At 49.1% G+C, this 17,317-nt stretch overlaps 2 protein-coding genes across 4 annotated transcripts in view; one reads left to right on the top strand and one right to left on the bottom strand.

Annotated features, from left to right (window-relative positions):
* Positions 1–6,454: 6,454 nt before the first annotated feature.
* OTOP3 (otopetrin 3) lies at positions 6,455–12,096 on the top strand. The gene is made up of 6 exons (XM_074922090.1): positions 6,455–6,845; positions 7,936–8,072; positions 8,806–8,864; positions 9,501–9,619; positions 10,262–11,193; positions 11,926–12,096. Exons 1-6 carry the CDS (start codon positions 6,455–6,457, stop codon positions 12,094–12,096), a joined length of 1,809 nt encoding a protein of 602 aa, XP_074778191.1.
* A 2,820-nt stretch (positions 12,097–14,916) lies between these two features.
* HID1 (HID1 domain containing) overlaps positions 14,917–17,317 on the bottom strand; it is a 31,250-nt gene continuing 28,849 nt past the window's right edge. For all 3 annotated transcript variants that reach the window (XM_074921732.1, XM_074921733.1, XM_074921734.1), the window contains one exon: positions 14,917–17,100. In XM_074921732.1, coding sequence (XP_074777833.1) covers positions 17,037–17,100 — 64 coding nt within the window. In that variant the 3' untranslated portion in view covers positions 14,917–17,036. The remainder of the gene's footprint in view (positions 17,101–17,317) is intronic.

Genomic DNA, 17,317 nt, shown 5'->3' with positions numbered 1-17,317 from the left:
ATTCCAATAAAGAACACTGCAGAGGTAGCAGAAATCATCAAGCCTTTTCCTACGGACGTGTGTGCATCTGCCAAAGGAAAAAAAAAAATAAACGGAAATCACGGTACTTGAAATGGAGTGATGTGATTTTCCACCTGCCAGCCCAGGTTCACGTGTTTCAAACCTTTCCCCTCCAAACTTAGATCACCAAACCAGAAGGGACCAGTGCCTCTGGCTGGTCTGACACCAGCCTGCCTGCCAGCAGCCTTTGTCTGAGGCGGGTAAAAGATGGGGTAAATCCTGATTTCCTCTGCCCCCAGAGGACTGCACCAATCCAGCATCTCTGGGGTGGGTCAATCCTTCCTTTCCATTGATCTGATAAAGATACAATCTCTCCCTAGAAACTTCACCTTTCATAAAACAAAAGCCTTATTAATTTCGACTGCAGGAGCCACAGATTAAGGCAGAAAAGAGACGTAAACGGTGCACAGACGTCAGTCTTACGTACACTCCTACACATTGTTTTAGCACAAGCTGCTGAGCTCTGACTGGCACAGGAAACATTTTTAATCACCTACTCTGTTCCTGGAGGGCACATCAGATTTTCCTCCTATGCACTCTTGCTGGTGTCTGGTCCCAGGTTCCCACGGCTGGGCTCACCAAGCCAGGCAGGGCAGAGTCTGACCTGCTCTTTTGTCCCAGACAGTAACTGTAGGGGCACTTCTGCAGATAAATAAACTCAGAATGGGTGTAAGGAGAAGCCCACGACAGCCCAAGCAGCACTGATACAGGCAATAATCCCAAATCAACCCTCCAGGGTGGCGGGTCAGCAGGAACCACAACCTCCAAACACAAGCAATCATACCAGGGTAAACCAAAAAGGCTCTGGGTACAGCACAAGCTCTGCAAGGCCCCTTGCTAACCTGAGGCATCTCCAGGCTGCAAGTGCAGGGGCAGAAGGGATTGCCAATCAGGGGCTGTGTTGTTCTTCTGCCCTCCAGACACATACATTCATCTTGGGAGAGGCAGCAGATGGAAAACAACCATCAGTGAGCCCTATATATATACCCAGAAAGGGGGACAGAGGGCAAGTGAGCACCCACAAGTCCAAAAAGAAAAAAGAACAAAACCAAAACCCAAACCCTAAGAAAACCCCATTGTAAACACGGGCCCTGCTGTGTGCTCAAGGATTGTCTAACAGAAGGTATCAGCTGTGTGCAAAGGGGTGACCTCCAAGGCTGATGAAGAATCGGCCAAACGTCTCTGGGCAACTCCTCCCAAACACAGCCAGCACCCCAGGCATGTCACCCAAAGCTGGGTGCACCCCCAGAGCTGGCACTGCCACCCCTAGTTGCGTGGATCTATGCCCTTCCCCAGGACTCTGCGCTGTCACTGCCCCCTTCACCATGGACCCGGGACACGGCTCCTCACAGCCCAGCTAAAGAGTCTCTCCCTGACAGAGAGTTTTGTGAAAGGCAAGAACACCCCAAATGCAGAGTACCTGAGTAATGTGAAGGGGTCCCGCTTGGTCCTTTGTACACATGTCCTCGTGACAGATCCCTGCGGAAGAGCCCTGCTGTTAGCTCCATTTTCCACACCTGGGAGAAGGGAAACCGAGGCATGGGAGCTGGGCAAACAGAAAGCCTGTGTCAGAGCAGAGAATGAGGCTGAGCCCCCAGGCCACCGGCAGCATCCTGCATTAGGGAACGGGGAACAGGAATAACGATGTGCCTCAGGGTGACTGTTTAAATGGTAGCCCTGCAAATGAAGGGCTACAGAAAAGCAAAGGGCTGCCCTGAGGCTCTCATGTCTTGCCAGGGGCATCCAGTCTGGCTCACTTTGGCATAAAAGCCACCTTGGGATCAGAGTGCCTGCTGTGCTGTAGAGGTTTGGTGGGAGTACTGAACCCCAACAGCAAAAACCACTCCTCAAGGTACGGCAGGGTTAAGAACCCAGCTCTGACCATGCTCAAGGAGCACCAGCCCTGCAGATCCAGCCCCAGGACACAAGCCACTGTGTGAGTGCCAAAAAAGGTTCTGATTCAGACCCTGGCCTGAGGCACACGGTGCCAGAGCCAGCAAGGGAGAGCAGCAAGAAGGTGAAGAGACAAAGAGCAAGAGATCAGAAATCACCGCTCAGAAAAAAGTAGGGAAGACCATAGCCAAGGCCAGAACTGAGTCATCATCCCACTGCTACCAGGGTTTTGCATCCCCTCCTCTGCTTCTTAATCATCTGTTATTTGAGGGTGAGTTTTGTTTTAGTAGTGGGGGAAAAAAAGAAAAGCCTTTTTATCTGGGTGATTGGGTCTGAGGTGTGTCAGGGACAGGGGAGGAATCCAAGTTAATTATTATCTGTCAATATGGCATCTGGAAAGTGGATGCATTGAGAAGGTCACAAGGCTGGAGATGAGGGATGGGTTTGCAGCACAAGGCAAGGTGCAGCCTGCGAGGAGCAGGGCTGGTGCCGGGGTGTGCTGGGAGCCAGGGCAGGAGGTGGTGGTGGAGGAGGCACTTCCCAGGGACCAAGGCAGTGGTCCTTACCTGTAAGGAGAAACAGCACTGGCAGGAGATCAAAGAGACCTTCACTGAGGGCAAGCAGGGAAAACACAGAGCCGTGCTTCACGAGTGGAGCCAGCACATACCCATGGAGGTACAGGGAGGGACGGAGCTGGGGCCGTGCAGCACGGCTCACCCTCACCCTCACCCACGCTGGATGAGGCTGCTCTCTACAGCCACCCCTAAAGGTGCTCACTCACCAGCCCCACGGAGACGTCACCAGCGCGGTTATCGGCGGCGAAGAAGGAAGGGTGTGGGCCGGCTGGGGAGTCGCGAGGCGCACGGCATTCCTCAGTCGGCCTTTGGGCAAACACAGCGGCTGGGCACGAACCTCCTTCCTCCCCGCGTCCTGTTTACAGATCCGCTTGGCCCAGCCTGAGTGTTATTACTGCTAAGTGCACAGATAACGCCATTAATAAGCACACTGCTGATAGCAGAGGGGCAAACATCGCTCCTAATGTTTAGCAGCTTTCTCTCAGCCTCTGAGTAAAGGCAGCTTCTCCAGGGCAGAGCAGAGCAGTGATTTATGTGATCGATCCAGTTAGTTCAACCCATCCTCTCCCTTCCTGCCTCTCTCCTGCGTGCTTGCTTACTTAATGACTTGGTTAAACCTGTGTCAATATATTCAAGTTAAACAGCTGCTCTTCTTCAACACAAAGGCCAAATTAGGAGCATTAACCAGTCTCCCAAGGCTTTACAACTCCTCTGGGTTCAGTCGCAGCTCCAAAGCCACAAGTGGGCAAGTCAGGGTAGGAAGGATGCCTCATCTTTGCAGCCCAGACACACAGTCCCACTGGCAAAACCACTGGGGCACAGCAGGGCCTGAAATAAAATGTTGGAGTTACCTTTAAAAGAAAAACCTCCTGCTTCACCCAAACTTTTTTTCCCCAGAATATATTCAGACTCCTGGCCTCCCAGTTCTGCAGAGCCACCCCAATTTGGGACCATGGCACTGAAAAACAGCCAGGTTTGTTAACATCTTGCATGTAAATCATTGGCTTTTTGTTGAACAAAGAGGCCACCACATAGCTCTTGGGAGATCCCAGTTCCCTGCTAACCTCTAGAATGGGGTCCAGAGAAAAGCCAGGCAGCTAAAGACAAGCCAAATTGCACTCAGGAGATCCCAGAGCATCAAAGCAAGGACCAAGAATATGGTCATCCAAGCAGGCTGGAGATGCTGATGCTTCAGAGAAAAGCAGAACAAATCGAGCCATGGATATTCATAACAACCTGCCCAGATGAGAGCGTCCAGGCTCCACCACAGCAGTTCAACGGTTTGGTCAGACAGTAAACATGACCGTTTTGCTGGCAGACATTAAATGCAGCAGCTACCCCAGTGCACACTGTGTGTTCTTGCCCAGGAGCAATGGGCCCCTTTCACTCTTGTTTTCCATCCCTTTCATCACATCCCCACACATGATAACCCGTGCTCCCCCACCCACTCCTACCCCTAATCAGCTTCTTGGGAAGTGTTTCATGGCTCTGAACGCCCAGCTCATGTGTTTGCCAGCTGCAAGAACACCAGGGCTTGGGGGTTCATCCAGGGACACACAAACAGCTACTCTCCTTCCATGAAGAGGTGCTTCCGCTCCTGATGGACCCTCTAGACTCCCCAACTCAATCAGGAATGCCAAATCCCCATTGCCAGCCACAAAACCAGGGGGATCAGCTCACCACAGAGTCCCAAGACAGAAATCGGTTTGCCCTGCAACAGGAGAGGGAACAAGGACAGCAAGCTTGGACCTAAAGCACCCCCAACCCCGCATGGCTGAGCCTGTGGGGTTTGCACATGAGTGTCTGGCTCTGAGATCAGCATTGATAGGTCATAGCTATCACCCCCAAAAGCAGCAACCCTTCTGCCAGAAGTCCATTAAATTGGCATCATCCCTGCACCTAGGCTGGACTCTGAGGTTTGCCTTTCGGGTCAGTCTGGGTATCTGTGCTCTGGATAAAGGCACAAAGTAATGGTATACTTGAGAAAAAAAATCTTAAGATCTACCTAAAAACAAGGGAGTGGGTAACTCAGGTGGATTTTAGCCAAAGCAGTGTGGCTAAGCACTCCCAGCACAAGCCTGTGCCAGGAGATTAGCTCTATACTTGCCCGAGCCATGGCACAAATTAGTCACCGCAGCTTGTGGTTTTACCAGTTGGCACATCCTGTGCCGAGGCCGTTGACATGGGGCAACTCAGCAGGTGTATAAAGGAGCTAATCCCCATTGGCTGCCCATGGCAGAGTCGAGAGCTTCTCACTGAGTAATTAGTATAATGACAATAATAGGCCCAAAGTAAACAAGGTGAAAAAAAAAAATCAATGGGCTGGGAGCAGAGGCCGCAGTCAGCGGAGAGCAGTCCTGACGGCTTCTGCCACCAACTTGGTCCATCGGAAAGACTCACATGCATCCTGGTGGTACTCCAGCGAGTGGTTTTAACATCGGCTGTAACCGAGGCTGTGCTGGCAGCTGCTCCCACTTGGCAGGCAGCGGGAGGCTGCAGGGAGGTAAGGGCTGGGGCTTGGCTGCTCTCAGCAGCACGCACTGACTGGGTCAAGGGGTTGGGTCCACGGCAGCAGCTACTGTGTGCAGCTTGTCTGGGCACTGGGGTACCTCCTGATGCAGCCTGGATGGGTTTTCATCTGATCCTTCTGATTTTATGGCCTCTCCTCTCCCTCCCCTGTTCCCAAAGCAGAGGAGTTATGGCCCTAGGAGACAGGAGGGCATTTGCTCCTGCACTACTAAGTTAGGAGAGTTTTGGAGCCAAATGGGGAAGAGTTTAGGATCAATCTCCATTAACAGAAGTGCACGGAATCCCCAGAGACCAAAGAGACAGAGCACGTCAGTGCATGTGCAGAGGAAGAGGGAAGCACTGAAACTTCAACGCTCCTCAGACAACTTCTCTCCTAAAGCCTCAAGACAACTACATCTGATTCTCCCCATCCTCAAACACATCTCAGGGGTCTGCTTTCACTCCAGTCACCTCCCACTGCAGCCAGAGCCGCTCCCTGGAGTGAAGGCACCTTCCATATACTGAATCTATAGAGGCTGATCTTGCCCGGTTGCTGTACACAAGCAAGGAGGTTTCTCTCTCACGGGCAATACGGTACTACTGAGAATTTTTCAAAAGCTGAATAGAAAAGCTCCCAGGCACTGTATGTCTATCTGGGCCAATCCCTCAAAGTTCTCTGTGTCAGTGTGCTCACGATTCTGTGTTTTTTCCTCTGTGCTACAAGTAGAAAAAGAAAGAAAACCAGATATTAACTTTGTCTCAATCTCAGCCTGCCTGGGTAGGAGGTTGAATCTTTTCCTGGTAGCTTAGATCAAAACTTACAGACCCTCATTTTATTCTCTCCAGCTCTGCCACAATTTCCACGACCATACGAGGAGTGTGGTGTAACTCTCACAGCCCCAAAACACAAGGAAAAGGTTGGACCCATCAACCAAAATCAAACAGCTCTGAATTTTAGAGCAGGTCTGAGCTTGCTCTGTATTTCCACCTAACCCTTACTTCAACAAAAGGAAAGGAGGAAACCTGAACCCAGGGCTGTACACAGAGGGGTGAAAGGTGAGAATAGGAACTGTTTGGGCACCTCTCGTCCCAAGGGCTCCAAGTACTGGTGGAGCAGGACAGAGACATCAAATACCCATTTCAATGCAGGTGTCTCTGGACAGTTTTTGGCACAAGGACCTTTCCCCGGTGCCCTGCAATGACTCTGTCCACCAGGACATTTTTAATGCCTAATTTGGGCTAAACGCCAATCTTTTTTCCCCCCTCATCCAGCTTCTGGAGAGGGAAGGGAGGTCACCACACAAGTGTTTTTTACAGCAGAGCACACCACCTCTCATCTCAGCATGTCCCCCACCATCTTTCTTACTTTAAACCTTCCCTTTGTTCAATGCAGCAGGTGATCCCCGGGCAGATGAGCCATGTCAGGCAACAAAGTCTCGAGGCAAAAGCCCTGCCATCACTGCAAGAGCAGGTCCACGTCAACCCCACCAGAGACCTCCACAATCCACTATGAGAAGTTCTGGCTGTACCGTCACTGCTCTTCAGTGCAGCAGAGTGACAGGCAAGCTCAGAAAGCTGGGCAGCTCTTCTCAGGGCTGCTGGCCATGAACGTGGTGTTTCTGGGCAGTGCCTTCATCAGCAGTATGATTTTCAACCACGTGGCCATCACACTGGCAGATGTCTGGATCCTGCTCTCCATCCTCAAGGTCTTGTGCCTGTGCTGGATCATCTACTACCTGCTGGGCACCAGCCGGCAGCCGCACGCAGTGCTGCACCGCGATTCCCACGCTGGGCCCATCTGGATCAGGGGTAAGTTCTGCTTTTATTTATCGTGCTTTCCCCCTTCTTTGCAGTGCTTGGAAGATAAAGAAATTCTTCCCCTACTACTAAAAGAGCTAGAAGCCACAGAAGATGTAGTTAGGGCACTGGGAATCTCAGCTTGTGGTGTGAGGCTGGGGGAAGACGTGGGCATAGTGGAGGCCACAGAGGAACCAGAGCAGCCAGGAAAGTCTTGAACTTGGCTTCCCTTCAGCCTCCAGTCCAACTTTGCTGTGTGGCCTCTTCCCAAAGCACAACCCAGGCATCTCCCACCTGCAGCCCAGCAACGGAGCATGGTGGGAGAGATGAAGGATTTAGGCATAACCACTTTGCAAAGTGAGAGGAGAACCACTAGGTTTACCCTCCAAGTGTGTCAATGGCCCCATGCCACCTGCACCCTTATTTAACATCACAGCAATCCTGTTTCCAGGGAGATTTCTGGCCTGTGAGTCACATCCCAGTGACACCCAGGCTTTCCTGGGAGATTTCCCATCAGTAGTTGCCCCACTTTGTGAAATGACAGTTCTCTAAGCAGCCCTGCCTCTGGTCTATTATGGAATTTCTAATTAGCGCAGTCTTGTCAGCTAAGCACAGAGAAGTAAAGGGAAGAAAGCTACAAGGTACCTGAGTACCTAAAGCTGCAGAGAGGCTTTCATCCAAGGCACACTGGAGAATCAATTAAAGGGTCCAAACATCAGCAGACAGGTGCTGTCAAAGGCCTCAGCAGAGTTGTGTTCATCTCGGGTTTTCTCCACAAGACAGAAACCACGACCTGCCATTAGCTTACCTCTGTCACTCTAGATTACACAGAAAAGGCAAAAAACCCTCTTCCTACCTTGCATACAAGCACAAGAAAATACCTTGCATTGTCTCAGCACCTTAAACCAGCCAAAGCACACAACCAGGTCCAGGAATGAGGCTCTCCTTTGACTCTTTCTCTCAGAATCATGAGACTTCCAGATGGGAAGGTCTCCAGCTCCACTCAGATCCAAGAGGCATGAGGGCTCCAGTCCCCAGGTGGGCTCAGATGCTCCCCAGACACATCTCTGTTTATTTACTGGTGCTTTTGCTGTTTGCCCAGGGTCAGTGCTGCTGTTCGGCAGTTTCAGCATTCTCCTGAACGTGTTTCAGATCGGCTACAGCGCAATTCTCATCCAGTGCAAATCCAGGGTGGAAATTGTGTTCCCCAGCATTGAAATCCTTTTTATTTGCACCCAGGTATTACCCTTCCGGAAGCTTGTTTACTTTTTTTGTCCCATTTTTTGTCCCATTCCTGGGAGCCCAAGGGGTGGGGGGAAGTGGGGAGACTTGGGAAAGTGGGTGCACGTGAGGCATTCTCATGAGCATTGAAGTATCACATGCCATTTCAAATACCACCCCACTCCTCATGTGCCAGACTGAGAAAGTAGTAAGATTTAGAAAGAAATCACTCTAGCAATACCTGACATACTGCAGGATCCAGAGGAGTTTGTTTTGAAGCATCAAAGCAGAGAGAGAGGAGAGGAAATGTCAGATTTTGCCAGAGATGTCTTTGCACCAGTCCGAGATCCAGCCTCTCTCTCTATTTATTAATTCATGTCCCCAAACAAAACCCTTTATGCACAGAAATATCTCACACCCTTTGCAACTCGTTACCCTGATACCAATCATCATCTTTCCAGGCCCAAAGACATTTCTGAAAAGTAAAGTAGTTCCCATCTCAGCAGCAAATACCCACATATACAGGACAGGGAAAGCAGATTGCCTGGATCTGCACTAGGTGCAGGCACCTAAGGATGCCAGCACATGCCTCAACACCAAGATGCAGGTGCACACATGCCCCAGCAGCACTTGCACAGAGGCAGGTTTGCTCCCACTCAGACATGTGCCTTCTTGCTTGCCTGTCCCTTGCCACCACGTGTGCGGCAGGCTGCCAGCTTCACTCTGCTCACATATTATTATTGATTTGCAGGCTTTTTTTCTGTGGCATCACTCTAAAGACTGCATTCAAGTCCAGCACAACTTCACCAGGTACAAAGAGGGGGAAAAAATTGCCTTCTACTCCTCTAAAGAAACCCTTTCTGTCTGCTTATGCTTATTTCTGCTAGAACTGTCTTCATCTGATCTTACACAGACTCTCTATACTCTGCATCACACAAGAACCAAGCCATGACTTGACCAGACCCATCCTCCCTCCACTGACCTGGGCTTCCCAGTTCTGTTAGGTTTTCTCTTGTGCCCTGGAGCACTGCAGAGCTTGTTGCTTCCTCCTAACCCCAAATACCTTCCTGCTGCACAGCTCAGGGACAGTTCACTGACTGGAGAATGAGGTGGGGTGGCCTCCCCATTCCCATCACTGGGAGATGTCTCAGCTTTCCCTCCCTCAACTGCACCCAGACCTAGGCCAGTTTCACCAGCACTGTCTGCCCTGCTCCTTTGGAAATGGCCAAATGGGAAGGTACTCAGCCCTATTTGTGTGTGTAAAGCCACACTCCAACACCCATATGCAGAACAGGCACAAAGGCACTGCGTGTGCACACGTTTGTGCACGCATCTGTGCACGGGGAAATAAGAAGCAAAAGGCAGCACCACATGGCAGGTGGACACATAGGTCATAAACAATCTCCACAGGCAACACACTGTCGAAGTGCCTTTCTCTTCTCCCAGGTGTGGGCTGATGCTGACCATAGCCACTAACCTCCTCCTCTGGCTCTTGGCCGTGACCAACGACACCATTCACATGGAGATTGAGTCTCAGCTGCGTGAGGTGGAGCAGCGATTTGCAGGCAAGGCTCTTTTTTTCACATCCCTCTGTGTTAGGCTGATTTAGATGACTTCTAGACAGACAACAGTTCTTGATCTCGGCAACTCAGATATCACAATCAGTTCCCCCAAATGCTGCAACTTCCCTGTTACTGGAGGTTGTCTCGAGGAGATGGGCTGCAAGGGGAGAACATCTTCACCTGGAGTTGAGGATCTGTTATAAAACCCTGCAACTGAGGGCTAGGAAAGGAAAAACCCACCATAAATTAGCATTTTTGCTCACATTTACCTGTCAACTGCAAGCAAAAGATTGCCAGACCAGAAAAGACTCAAACATAATTGCTGTTGTTTTCTTTCTGAGGATACAGGGGAAAAGGGGAAACTAATATGCCAAGGGGAGAGATAGAGGAGGCTTCACTATGAAGAAAGGGGTGTCTCTCTCATCCAACACCTATGTTATGGTATTTAGGAAGAGACATTTGCTAAACCCTGTTGTTCTGAATCCTGACAGCCTTGAGGGCTGAGTGGTAATCACTTCACTTCCTACTGATGGCTCTTTCTGAGATAGACAGATGTTGTGCCTGCTCTCAAGAAACTCCCAAAGATAACCACAAAATCCAGGCCATCTCCCTCTTAATTGTTGCCTTCCTCTTCTCATGCTCCAGGCAATGAGACTGCCTCATGCACATGCCCAAACACAACCATCTGCAAAATCTTTCAGAAGGGCTACATCCTGCTCTACCCCTTCAACACCGAGTACTGCCTCGTCTGCTGCTCCGTGCTGTATGTCATGTGGAAAAACGTGGGGAGACGCATCAGCCACCACCATGTCCCTCACATCAAGCCCAAGTTCAAGCTCCAAGGGGTGGTCTTTGGGCCACTGCTGGGCGCCGCTGCTGTAATCATCGGGATCTGTGTCTTCATGATGTACCAGATCCAGGCCACCGGCTCAGCCCCCAACCGCCAGGTCTTCGTGATGTATTATTCCTACTACATCGTGCTCCTGCCCCTGATGAGTGTGGGTGCAGTGATTGGGACAATCATCCACGCCTTGGAAAAAAGGGAGCTGGACACGCTGAAGAACCCAACCCGCAGCCTGGATGTGATCCTGTTGATGGGGGCAGCCCTCGGCCAGATTGGCATGTGCTACTTCTCCATTGTTGCCCTTGTGGCCACTGACCCCAGGGACCTGTTGAACAGTCTCATCCTGTCCTATTCTGTTCTCCTCATCTTTCAGAACATCACCCAAAATGTCTTCATCATTGATGGGCTTCACCGGCAGCCCTTTGTAGCAGCAGCTGAGGCCATACACACAGGACACATTGGGCAGCATGCAGCAGCTTCAGAGTTACCTAGTGAAGAGGAAACCACGACCAGCAGCGAACAGGAGCACACGCAGATGTCTCCTGGCAAAGAGGAAGAAATAAAAGAAGAGCAGAATCACGAAGCCCACAGCCAGAGACGAGTGAGCATGCTGGAGCTGGGACAGGAGATCCGGAAAGCTTCTCTGTCCTATATCCACAGCTACTCTCACCTGAATTGGAAGAGAAAAGCATTAAGGGAGATCTCGTTCTTCTTGGTTTTGTGCAACATCATAGTAAGTATTGCTCTCTCTGCCATGTCACAGCTTTGCTGAGCCATGATGACCTGTGATACCGATGTGCTCTCCTTGTCTTTCTCTTGAACTGCTATTCCAGACAGAAAACCTTTGCCCACAGTTTCAACCTACTGGTGAGGCAAGTCAAGACTGGTTTTGCTGCTTATCCCCCACTCATAATTATAAGGTCTCTCTTTTAACCTAAAAGTCAAATATGGCTACGTTTCCTGGGTGCAGGAAGGAGACAGCTAATAAAACTTAAGTACCAAAATTTTAACCTCTGAAAAAGTTAGCAAACTCATTAATGGTGCTTCATGGAGAAACACGAGGCACGAGCAGTGAATCTTTGTTAAGGACGAGTCTCCAGAATTGAAACTCACCCAATAAAGTATACTGTGCTCTGGGATCTTGAATTAACAAGGATCTTAATTGAAGCCTTAATCCAGTGAAAACAAATTGGCCAAGGAAATAGTGAGATTCTGTGAAAAGAGGAGGCTGGCTGGGGCAGAATGAGGCTATCATTAAGTTTCCAGGAATCTGACAGGATTTGACTTACAGCAAAGAGTCAGCAGCATAACTAGGGGATTCTCCTTCTCTTCCCTGGCTAGGAGACTCCTCTGAAACCCCTGAAATATTCCTACAACAATTTAGGCCAGCGCTGAGATTAGAGTGCAGGTAGGACACAGTTTGTCATCCTCTGACTTGTGCTCTTTTTTCCTTACATCTCTTTAGCTGTGGGTCATGCCCACATTTGGGGCTCACCCTGCCTTCGAGAATGGACTGGAAAAGACATTTTACGGCTACTCCACCTGGTTTGTGATCGTGAATTTTGGCCTCCCACTGGGTGTGTTCTACCGAATGCACTCTGTCGGGGGACTCCTGGAGGTCTACATCACAGCCTGAACCAAGCTGAGTCCCCACCCAGAGGCTGGGGTGAAATAATGATGCTGAACAAAGATGCAGTAAGCAGCAGATATGTACATGGAATTTTCCTCTTCATCTTCTACTTTGACTTCTTGCACAACATCTCCATGAGTTTCAGAAGAAAAGGAAGTTGGTTTATATGGCTTTGAGTCTATGGTGAAAAAAATGATAATATAAACAAACTATCTTACTGCTCTAAGGAAGTGTGCATGCTGGTACTTTTCAGTAGTCTGCCAACAGATGCTCTGTGGTAGCTACTGGGACTTTATCAGCTCCTATTGAAATCTTCCAGATAAAAGAATGCAAGAGCAGCCTTCAACAAAAGCAACAAAGATTGACCTACACTCCACAGAACTTCAAAAATCCACAGTCAAGGACCACCAGCCCCACCACTGCTCAGCAACCCACCATCCTGCAGCACAGAAGAGACATATCAGTACCAGCCACACCAGAAGCACATACAGTTACACTCATTCAGAAATGAGCCAAACCTACACTTTTTATGTGCAGTTTTCAAAAGATGCTGGTAGCTGCTTTAACAGTCAGAACAGGGACTACTTCTGTTTGTTCCTGGTGCTGACACCTGGCACATCAACTTGTGCGAGTCTCGTAGGACCCAGCCCCACTGCTTTTGCAGCTCTAGGTACCGAAGAGCAGGACAGGCCTTCAGACTGGTTCGGTGCATCTCCTCGCATTCTCCAAAACAGAAACTCTAACGTTACCTTGCCATTCTGAGAATAAACACTGTTTCTTCTTACAGGCACTCACAGAGCCTCAAGTGAGAAGCACTAGAGAAGTACTGTGCCTGGTCCCTGACACCACTCCTGCGTGGTGTCACCAGTGTGTGCTAGCAAAGGGCCCACCCTTGCACACAGAGCTAGTTCAAGAAAGAGCTACTGCCCAATCTACTGTGAATCCCTCCCTACCCCAACACTTTGATCCACAAATCGTTTTGCAAGGTGCACTGTGTGTAAGGGAACACGGCTGCACAGCGTGGTGCGTGATCCAAGACCCGTTAGTACTTGTTCCATAGGAGATGCTGGCTTTGACAGCACACAGGAGAGCAAGGGGGCTTGTGACTGTGGGTCCCAAATACAGAGCCTGGTGAATGGAAATAAAGAGAGATTCATTTGTCATGTGTATCCTGTGAAATCTCTGGGCCTGCTCTGCACTCAATGACCAGACTCAAAGTCTGTTGACATTGACTTACACCAATCCTGTGTTCAGAGGTTGTATGAGATTTAAGGGCAGGCCTCGTTCTACAAATCAATCAACATCTTTCATGACTCTTAGACAAGGCAAAATAGCACAGTACAAAAGGCATCTACATTATTGCTTCTGTTCCTCTATAAATCAATCCCAGAAGCAGTGTGGGTTTAGAATCAGAGCTTATTTATGAGGGGGATTTGCAATCCCCGAGAAAAGCAAACTCTGCCAAGACAGCAACAATGATGAGAGCTACAAACTTCTAAGCACACATGTCCCACTCCCCTTAGGATTCAGCATTCAGGCAATGATAGCACCTTTCTGTGAAACTGTGAGAATGATTGCATGAGCATGAACTTTGCCCAGTAAGTGTTTTTACTTAGGCCTATGTCAACAGAAATATGTCATGAGAAATAACAGCTGGATAAATTAGGCTCCAATAAAGTTAATTATTATTCTCATGTCACAGTTTGTACCAAGGGATCTACAGGAGATACATGTGAAGGTCTGGCCCTTTTAAATGATGAATGGGATCTGAAACTCTCTTCCTGGTTATTGACAGCTTGGAGACAAGAAATGCTGTACTTCATGGGCAAACCCATGACCTGGATTTTATCTGCAGTGTAATAGATAAAACTCTGTTTAAGTTACTGAGCCTTTGCTGAGCAGGTAACTTTAGATGTCTCCCACTGAGGTATAAATACTGGGTCCCGTAGGTACTGTGTACAAGTATGGACTGAAAGAGAAGTCAGTTTGTGATTGCATGCTGGTAAACAGATGGACTGCCTGAATACGTGATTAGCACAAACAGGGGTGAAACCCACCAGCTCTAACTCTTAATCACAGCCACTATAGATCAGGGAAGCGATCAAGGCCCTCTACATCATTTCCTGTCAACACCCAGTTCTAACAATTCAGGTGAAGGTAAGAACTCCCATGACAGTCAACAGCAGAAGCACTCTTCCAGACCAAAGTGAAATGTAGGGTCCAAGGTTTCAGCCTTTTCACTTAGGAGGGTTCTATCTCAGGACTGATCTGTGTCTACTACCTCCAGGAGGGGTAAAACCACGAACACACTGTTTGTATGCAGCTAAAACTGCCTTTGGCTCTTCACAAGACTGACAGCAGGGCCAGGCACAGTAATCCAAAAGCCTCATGAGAAGTGAGCTAGCTGTGACTCCTGAATCCGACACAGCCGTGACATGCAGTGGCCCACCTGCTCCTTTGTCACCTGTCACCTGTGAGTGACATCCAGAGCTCTCTCAGGGCCCTCCCAGGGCCATGGTGCCTGGTTTATGGGTGCAACTGCACAAAGGTTTTAGTACATGGTTCACAAAGTCAGGAGACTTGATCCTGTTTGATCCAGTTCTTTTTCTGTGCCTTTTAAGGCCATTGCCTTTGATGATGTCTCATGCCATAAATATAGAAATGGCCAAAACCACACAGTTCAGGCTCATTTTCCAGACTCCAGTCTTCATTTCTGTTTCCAAAAAAAATCCACACACCACAGAGGAAGCCAGCACATGGTGTTGTGTAGCAAAAATCATCCCAGCATAAGACAAACAAGATTATAAACATTTCTGGGAAAAAAAAATAAGCAACCAACTGCATGTTTCAGATAATCTTTATCTTTCTCTCTGTAAGTAAGCAAATAGTTTACAGTGCAAGTTGATTCCACAGGACAAGGATCAGACTCCAAACACCAAGAAACAAACAAGAAGGTTTCCAGAGAAACTCACAAAGAAACAAAGCAGAAAAGAGAGGATGGAAGAGATCATGAGAACCAGCAGATCCATGGGAGGGAAGAGGCAAGCACGTGGGACACAGGATGCCCCATTCCAGCTGTGAGCTGCAAGTGCCATACAATCAGAGGCTGGCCCCACCAAATCACATTCTGATATGAGAGAGATTCCAAGTAAAACAGAGACCTCACCCTGCTTACGTCTGAACAGAGATGGGGTCAGGATGGGAGTAGTGCTAGACGGCAAAGTGGGTTGGAGATGGGAGGCGGGTGGGGGAATAACCTCTATTTCACATATTTCTTATCCTTCAGAAAACCGTTCAGGTTTTAGTTCAGCTTTTTACTGGCTTTCAGTGCCCCAAGAAGGAAACCACCTGACTACTAGTTAGCAGGAGCCAGCACTACACTAGAGCAGCACTCTCGAGGAGAGCATGGTCACGTTGCTAGCGCTCTAGCTTCAAAACTTAGGCAAGGGTTACAAGACACAGAAGTGTGCACCATACCCGTCCCCTTACTTTAAGGTGTGAGACCAGTTTCCATGGAGTGATCCACTGGTTCTAGGCTGTGGCAAACAGCACATGGCCAGTGACCCTCCCAAGAGCCTGAATACCAGAGCACAAGGACTAAGCTTTGGTGGAGAGGGAAGGGTATCCATTCATGACAGGACCCCTAACGTTTCATTGTCTAAAGACCACATGGGTCTAAAACAACAGCCCCTCCCAGCAGAACACAAAATTTGACTCAAACCCCAGGATGTCTCCACCTACCCATGTGCAACCCCATGCTGCTGAACCAAGCCAGCAACAGCAGGTCTCCCACAAATTCTAATTCTGGCTTCCCAGACCTTGCATGCTTGGAACCCAATACATTCAAGATCTGGTAACTTGGTCACTAGCAAAATGCCCTGAAGAACTGAACTTTGCTTCAGCACTCTCCACTCCCTACTGATATGGAGGTGCTTTTCCTCCTACAACTTCCAAATTCCTCCTACAACTTCCCTGAGTGCCTCCTTCAACCCCCTGCCTTAGACAGTAGTGTGCAAAAGACCCTTCCACTCCCTGCATTGCATCAGCCTGCCAGGCAAAGATGGAAGGATATGGTTCCTTTCAAACCCAGGTAACACTGCCCTTTCAGTCAACGGGAGAAGACTGGAAGAGTTGAACAGTCACATCTCTTCTCCTTGCTCTCACTGAGCCAGTCTCTCTCTCCCTGTGTGCTCAGATGGATTAAGCAGGGCTTGACAAAGTGACACACACTCCATTGCAACAGCCCACCATGAAGGACAGGCTGCTGGGCCTGGAAGCCAAGGAAAAGTCATGCCACACCAAAGCACCGGCTACTACATAACTTCTTAAGCAGCTTTCCAGGAAAGGAGTAGAGAGATTCAGAACTGAGACACAAAGTTTTCCTTCAGCAACTTCTCCTTTCATTCAGATGGGAAAGACTTCCCTACCAATATGCAACTGAGACACCAGGGAGACACCTGCAGCCAGAAGGGATGCCCGGGAAACTTTATGGAGCCACAGGAAAGTAACTGCAGCTTCCAAACCCCATCTCCTGCAGGAATAGCAGCTTCTCCCTTGAACCCAATTTACAGCTAGTCTTTTTCAATTAAATGCTGACTCTGACCAGGGCAAGGACAGGGTCAGATTGGTTTCCAAACCACATCCAGGAGATAAAGAGTAACAGAAGAGCTAAGAACAGTCTGATTTCTAGTGCAACCGCAACGACGGACAATCCCTTCGACATCTTTCACTCAAGGTTCATGGTGAAGGGTGAGGGAAGAGAAGTGAGCTGGGGGGAGGGATGTCCAAGCAGGTCCCAATTAAAGCTTTACATGACAGGGAGGTAAATGAAGTGATTGTCCTTTTGGTCTCTCAGCTGGATGTGAAATGCAGGAATAGCTGTGACGAAGCAGCACACAGCAGTCCTTAGATCCAGTGTATTTCTCTTAGTAGAGGTAAGTGCTCTCTTAGACCCGTTGAATTTCAAACAGCTTCACATCTGTGTCATACCAGATAGGGGGATCCACATTCCTGAGACAGAAAGACAAGAGCCATGTTACTCTCTGTGGCCAGGTACATAGAATTCAAACCTCAAAGCCGAGATTACAGGAGCTGGCTACACACAATGTCTTCCACTTTGCAAAAGAGGAAATCACTGTTTGACAGACAATGCACCTTAAAGGGACAACAGAATCTACAACATCCCACAAAGCCAGAGCTTTGCATGAAATCTCTGCACCATCCCCTC

This window comes from Athene noctua, chromosome 18 (assembly GCF_965140245.1).
Source record: "Athene noctua chromosome 18, bAthNoc1.hap1.1, whole genome shotgun sequence".
Taxonomy (NCBI): domain Eukaryota; kingdom Metazoa; phylum Chordata; class Aves; order Strigiformes; family Strigidae; genus Athene; species Athene noctua.
The sequence above is the reverse complement of the archived record's forward strand: the minus strand, read 5'-3'. Positions and strand labels throughout refer to the sequence as shown.